This window comes from Olea europaea, chromosome 17, assembly GCF_002742605.1.
Source record: "Olea europaea var. sylvestris chromosome 17, O_europaea_v1, whole genome shotgun sequence".
Taxonomy (NCBI): domain Eukaryota; kingdom Viridiplantae; phylum Streptophyta; class Magnoliopsida; order Lamiales; family Oleaceae; genus Olea; species Olea europaea.
In genome coordinates this window covers 14,838,370-14,845,918 of record NC_036253.1, presented here as the reverse complement: position 1 = coordinate 14,845,918, position 7,549 = coordinate 14,838,370, and the positions used below count along the sequence as shown (strand labels likewise).

The 7,549-nt window shown below is 34.5% G+C and overlaps 1 protein-coding gene across 1 annotated transcript; it reads left to right on the top strand.

Moving 5' to 3' along the window:
* Positions 1 to 230: 230 nt before the first annotated feature.
* Positions 231 to 698, top strand: LOC111365667. Its single transcript, XM_022986207.1, has one exon. It carries the CDS (start codon positions 231 to 233, stop codon positions 696 to 698), a length of 468 nt encoding a protein of 155 aa, XP_022841975.1.
* The last annotated feature ends 6,851 nt before the right edge of the window (positions 699 to 7,549 follow it).

The following is a 7,549-nucleotide window of genomic DNA, read 5'->3' as shown; positions in this document are numbered from 1 at the left end:
GAAGAAAAATTGAAATCAAGACGTGTGCCTCTTATTTTATTTTTTACAAGAGAACACTTTATTGACGATCATTTGATAGAGTTTTCCTTCGATGCCTAAGTAATGATGAAGCAACATAGGTCGTGGAAGAAGCCTACTCTGGAATTTATGGTGCCCATCAGTCTGGACCCAAACTCCATTTTCGAATAAAGATGATGGAGTATTACTAGCCAAATATGGTACAAGACTCTATGGATTATGTAAGAAAATGCGAAGTTTGCCAAGTCCATACGAATTTCATTCATCATCCTCCGGAATCATTACATCCGACAGTAGCTTCATGGTTGTTTGATGCATGTGGTCTTGATGTTATTGGACCTATAACTTCAAAGTCTTTAGCAGGGCATACATACATCTTCGGCGGGACCAACTACTTCTCTAAGTGGACCGAAGCCGTACCATTGAAGGAAGTAAAGAAAAAAATATCGCAGATTTCATTCGTATTCAAATCATTTATCGATGGTGTCCCGTGGTACATCATAACTGATAATGACAAACCACTCTGCAATAGCCACATCAACAATTTATGTGCAAAGTTTGGGTTCAAACAGTACAACTCATCAATATACAATGCGGCAGCTAACAGATTGACAGAGATGTTCAAAAAAATACTATGCAGTTTGTTAAAAAAGGTTGTCTCCAGATCAAAAAAGGACTGACATGAGAAAATGGGTGAAGTTTTATGGGCTTATCGAACTACTTATCAGACTCCAACACAAGCCACTCCTTATGCTTTATTATATGGGGTGAAAGTTGTACTTCCTCTGGAGTGTCAAATCCCGTCACTTCGAATTGCTACCAATAAGGTTATACAACTGAAGAAAATGTTCGTCTTCGATTAGAAGAGTTAGAAGCTTTGGATGAAAAGAGGTTAGAAACACAAATGCACCTTGAGTGCTATTAAGCTCGAATGGCGAAATCCTTCAACAAAAACGTGGGATCAAGATCACTTCAAGTTGGAGATCTAGTACTTTCCGTGTGCAGGCCGATTATAATCACAAGAAAAATAGGGGACAAGTTCCAACCTAAATGGGATGGTCCATTTCTTGTTATTCATGCTTAACTAACGAAGCATACAAGATCGTCGACAAAAATGCACTGCAAATCGAACCTATCAATAAAAGAATTTTAAAGCATTTTTACGCTTGAAGTTCTTTCTTTTAAATTTTTCATTGTAAAAAAAATTGTGTTCTTATAATGAACTACGTTCAACTTGATCCCGTTTGGGTACGTATGCAGTTTGAATAAATTATAAATTTAAATTCAGTCACAACTAATAAATTCATTTAATTTGTTTACCACTTTCTACAGTAAAAAAAAACACACAAGAAACATGAAAAATAAAAGTTCATAAAAAAAAATAGCAAGTCAAAATTCATACAATATGGTCTTAAGAAAAAAAGATTGGAAATTCTTGACTCCATAAGGATCACTCGCCATTGATCACTTGTAGGAAACTATCTTCAAGAATCTTCCTTTTCTGGTCAATGGATGCTATGTTAACAACATCTCTTGTCTATGATTCTTCCAATGTTGCATTCTTAGTTCCAAGCATACTTTTCTGTTCCTGATGGGTTTGAAGTTCATCACGGAATCTATCTAGCTCGAAGGCTAGTTGACTAATTTTGCCTTCCAGTGAAGAACACGTGAAATTCTTTACTTCCAGCTGAATGTTTAAAAGTTTCAACTGCTCAGTCTTTTCTTCAACGGTTGGACAATCCAAGTGTAGCTTTCTTTCAGATAAGCAAGAGTTAACTTCTTTCAAAAATACATCCATACGTTTCATCAAAGGCTCTGGGTTTGCGTGGAATGAGCTGGTGATCACGTTTTGAAGAATTAAATTATTTTCATCCTATCAAGATCGAATGTAGAGAATCCATACTTGAAGACATCCTTAAAACACTTTTGAAAGTAATTAGTCATGGCTTCTTGCAGAGCAACATTCAGATAAGGAGACTCTTGGGTAATTCCAGATAGAGGACCAGACATGGAAGAATAGATTGGTGCAGCCTGATGATTATTTATCAGTGAAGGCAGGATACTGACTAAAAAGCGAACGAATAAGGAATCACAGGGACTCCTTGATTGATCTCTAAAATGTTAGCTCTCATAGTTCCTGAATTCACTTCATCTTCAGTGTTAAAATTATCCATGATAAGCATCGAAGTACCTCTATCGATGGTGCTCGGATATTTGTTAGGAGGGTCATGAAAATCATGAATACCATCTATTCCTTGAAGTGCATCGATTCGCCCGTTATTCTCCCCAGTCTGATCTTGCAAGAAGTTTGGATTCATGGGAAAATTGAATCCTTCAGGGATGCTCAAAAAACTTACAAAAAATAAATCATGACTTCAAAAAAAGAAGAGTGCAGCAAACGAAAATAAGGAACATACTTGCGTTTCGTGTCCTAGGCGATATGTCTAAAAATCCACTGTCTGATGGTGTGTTCGGGAGGCTGATGTTAATGTGAGAAGCTCGAACTTCACCTTTTGAAGGACTCGAAATAGCTTGAAGTGGTCTTGGTTCTGCCAGTAATTTGATTTTGTATATTTAAGAAAGAGGAGTTAGCCCTTGGTCCTCAATACAGTGTGTTTTGGACAGTTGAATGAATGGGTCCTTGGTTCTAAACACAAAGTGTCTTGGACAATCGAAGGAGTAGGTCCTTGGTCCTCAACACAAAGTACCTTTGATGGTTGAAGGAACAGGTCATTGGTCCTCAACACAAAGTACCTTAAACGGTCGAATGAGCCAGTTTTTGGTCCCAAACATAAAGTGGCTTGGACGGTTGAATGAGTGAGCCCTTGGTCCTGAACACAAATTGCCTTGGATGATTGAAGGGGTCAGTCCTTGTCCTTAACACAAAGTACCTTGGACGTTCGAAGGAGTCTGTCATTGTCCTTAACACAAAGTGTCTTGGACGATCGAAGGAGCAGGTCCTTGGCCCTCAACACAAAATGATTTGGACAGTCGAATGAGCAAATCCTTGGTCCTCAACACAAAGTGCCTTAGACGATTGAAGGAGCCAAACCTTGGTCCCAAACACAAAGTATCTTGGACGGTCAAAGGAACAAGTCCTTAGTCCTTAACACAAAATGCCTTGGAAAGTCGAAGGAGCCAGTCCTTGGTCCCAAACACAAAGTGCCTTGGACAATCAAAGGAGCATGTCCTCGGTCCTCAACACAAAGTGTTTTGGATGGTCGAAGGAACAGGTCCTTGGTCCTTAACAAAAAGTGCATTGGATGGTGAAAAGTGACAGTTCTTGGTCCTCAATATGCATGAAAGGATTTGCAATTTTGAGTCTATTTATAAGCATATATCTTGAACTCATAAAATAATTGCGGCACAAAAAAATTTAACCTCTATACAAAGAAAATTTTGAACCTTAAAATCATTGATTCGCTCCAAAAAGTTGAATTTCTGGAAAAAAAGAAAAAAGAAAGATGTTAGTTTCGAATTTAATGTGTGTGTGTGTGTGTGTGTGTGTGTGTGTATATTAAAAGACTATTACTAATAGTTACTATTCATAGTTGAGTTCCACCTTTTCACACTTAACTTTTTGGAATTGGTTTGGCAATTTTGATGGGCCGGTAGTTACTGTTGACGAGCCCAAAAGTTTTTTGTATCACTCATTCAAATTTTCAAGCTTCAAACTCATTTCACGCGTCTGCTTTTTGTCGAGCTCATCTCTTCAAAACAAGAAACCAAACCCTAAAAAGAAGAAGAAAGATAAAATCGCCTAGATATAGTCCATTTCATCTCTCTCTTTTTTCCCTCGTTTTGAGTATTGAGCTTGCAAATGAGGATTTTAGATTAGTTCATATGAAACAAGGGGATAAAGTTGTGGTGGTTTTCGATTGAATTGGGAAGGAACTTCAATGGCCGTTAGCGAAGTATGGGGTTGTGATTTTCTTTTTCTTGCAAAGTTGTGGTTTTCACTCCAATTTTGCTTTTCTTGCAAAGCGTCTTCTTGACCAACAATAAATTACTCATTGACACAATTGTTCTACTTCATTTCAACTCTCTTTCTCTTGATTTTCTTGTACACTTTCTTCATATTTTCGTCTTATTCTTCCTTGTTTTACCTCGATCCGACCGAGAAAGTTAAGCTTTTTTTAGATCTCTGCTTGTTTGTGGATTTATTTGTTAGTTTTTTTTAGCTTTCTTTAAGGTATTTTTACATTTCTGGTGTGTGAATTTTAGTAGGATTATCTTCATCTACTTCAATTGCTTCAATTTTTGCTTGATGTGTATTATTTTGCTAGGTTTTTGCTCTTTTGGGATATCTTATATATTTTGTTGGTGTTTTCCAACTAATGATTTTTTTTTTTGCCCTCCAAAATAACTAGGTATCCACATCTTAACTACAACCTGTTATACAGCACCAAACACCATAAAAGTTTTACTTGCTAGCTAGCTAACGTGTTGAAAATCTTCAATTTTTTTGTGGGTTTATTTTAAAAGGTGCTAATTTTGTAGGGGGGGAACCGAAACTTTAGTTCTTGCAAGATGCTAAACTTCATTTATAAAGTTAGCCACTTTGTAGCCTGCATCTTCCTTGGACTTTGCATCTTTTATGTAGGCTTTGAAGTGTCTTATCTGTCCTGTTTGCACAATTTGATTGGAACCACTCTCTAGTGCTTTGTTGATGAATTTTGTCGCTCCTATTATGCTTGCATGTTTAAGGGTGTTGTATTTAGCTTTCTTGTTATGATGTTCAATATTTTACTGCAACATCTTGTTATATGCAGTTATATTTTTACAAGTAATTGAGTAGATTCCAATTAATTAGGAATGATATAAAATATTTCAGGCTATGAAGATGCCACCTTACAAACTCAACGAAGCCTTGCCTATTTACACTTTGGCTAGAATTTAATATTTAGCACAGCACTATGTGCAACTATGGTCTTGTGTTCCCAGGGACTATAAATGGTAACATGACTGTTGGTGACTTGATAAAACTTCAATCTTCTTATTCTTTTGGTTTAAATACTATAAAATCCAGAAAAAATGAACACTTCTACCATCAGATGATTAATGATATTGATGCTTCAACTTTTTTCCTATAAGTCATGGTAAATGGGCTACTTTTCCAGTTGTCTCTTCCACTCAACGTCCTTGGAAGTGTTTATCAGGAAACAGTAGAGAGGTTGGTCGACATGAATTCTTTGTTCCAATTACTAGAGTTAAAATCTAATTTTCAGAATTCCCTTACATTCCAGTTTATAAGCTCTAATGTTATACAAATTCATTCTCCTGCTAGCAAGTATAATCATGGTTTTTACTTAGTTCTCACAAAATAGCTTTGAATCAAATACACCCTCTACAACACCCTATCTAATTCTATTGCATGATTGTGTGTTGCAACCTTGTGAATGAATGAGAAATCATCTTGCAAACCCATGATCTTTTCCCTACATAGTAGGGGACAAAATATTTGCAATTTTATAGTTCTAGGTACATGTGCAATAACTAATTATGTTTTTTTGAATTACTTTCATAAACATGTTTTGCTAATGCTGGAAGAACTAAAATAGAAGATTCCATGGATGAAGAGATGCCAAGTACATCTAGGCATCACTTTTTAGAATAAACTTTTGCGAGTCATTAAATGCAAAACTTTCCAAGGTCTTCACTTAGCAATATTTTTCGTACTTCGTGCATTTGCACGTGTGATACTACTTAATTATGTTTTTCTGAATTACTTTTAGAAACAAGTTTTTCTAATGTTGGAAGAATTCAAATAGAATATTCCATGGATGAAGAGATGCCAAGTACATCTAGGCATCACTTTTTAGAAAAAAACTCTTGCGAGTCATTAAATGCAAAACTTTCCAAGGTCTTCACTTAGCAATATTTTTCGTACTTCATGCATTTGCACTTGTGATACTACTTAAATATTTTTACATTATTGTAAATTACTTGCAGCATCTTGGAGAATCTCTTTTGTCTACTTATGAACCTATTTTTCATTGGGAAAATAAAAGATCAATGATCTTTGAGCAAAGAATTCTAGCAACTAACACATCTTAGTATACCAGGTCTCTCTCTCTTTCTCTACATGTGTTCGATCACTACTTGAATTTGTCTTTATTTTCTCTATTTTTTTATTCTCGATATGATCTCTCTTGATGTATCTGTTTGTTATTGTAGTAGGCTAAAGATTGCAGTGAAAGTGTAAACTTTGACATTTCAAGCTGAGCTTCTTTGTGAGTCTGTACATTTGTATAGTCACCGCTCACTTGTTTATTCCAGTGTTCCTTTTCATTTAGTTTTGAGTTGCACACCATTTACAATTGAGGTACAGAAGTTTTCTTGTAAAGCCATTTTATTTGCACAGTTTGTTTATATAATAGGTAGGAAGAGAGAAAAAACTTTCAAAAGATTTCATTTACCGCATGTTATCAGATGAGACCCAAGATGTCAACTATTATTATCTTTCTTCCGAAATTATGAGAAATGAATTTTTGCTTTCTTTGTCAACTACCCTGCTCAACACCCCACCCTTTTGGTACACGAAAAAATGTTATATTATACATCAAAGGTTTAAGAAAAAGTCACCAAAAGAAGCCGTATAAATCTATTTTTTAGGAATGCTAATATTACCTTCGAAATAACAAAGCTCATGCATTGCACGGAAACCAACTAGTATAAAAGAAAAGAAAGTGAAAGAGAAAGAAACTGAAAGAGAAAAAGGAAAAAAAAAAGAAAAAAAAAGGAAGAAACAGAAACGATAAAACAAAACAAACAAAAAATTAAAAAATAATAATTTGGTATCTACCATTTTGGTGGAGACCAAAAAGAAACCAAACAATTGTTTGGTCTCTGCGCAGAGACCAAGCAATTGTTTGGTATGGTTTAGCCGTATGAGGTGAAAATCTCACGTATGGTTCTCCGCGGCCATCCTATTTAGTGCGAAAACCAAGAAAAAAATAAAAAATAAAAAGGTCAACATTGAAACTAAGAAATATTTAAAAAAATTATTAAATGTTTTTGGCAGAAACCAAGAATATCAGTTGGGTTCCAATTCCAATTGGTAATAACAAATGTTTGTTTCTGCCATTGTTGAATCCAAGAAAAGAAAATTAAAAAAAAAAAAAAAAGAGAGAAAAAAAAATCTTTACCTCTATTTGTAAGATTTAACATATTTGTTTTCAAGTTTCATAATTCATTCATATAAATAGACGGTTATCGGACTTTACTCAAACCCAATTTATTATGAAACATAAAAAACCTGTTCAAATCAAATTTGTTATGGATCGTATAAAATAAATAAATAAATAATCGAAATTAGAAAAAAAAAATTCTTATTCTCAAATTTGAAATATAAGAATTTTATTAAATTCACATTTTGTTCTCAAATGGTCCATCTGTATTAATTTACTAACGAAAAGATTGAGTTCAAATCTAATCCTAAATTTTTTAAAAAAATCAAGAAATTCAAAAATCAAGATTTATTAATTTATTTCATAATAAATAAATAAATCTTGAGGGGATATTTGTAGAC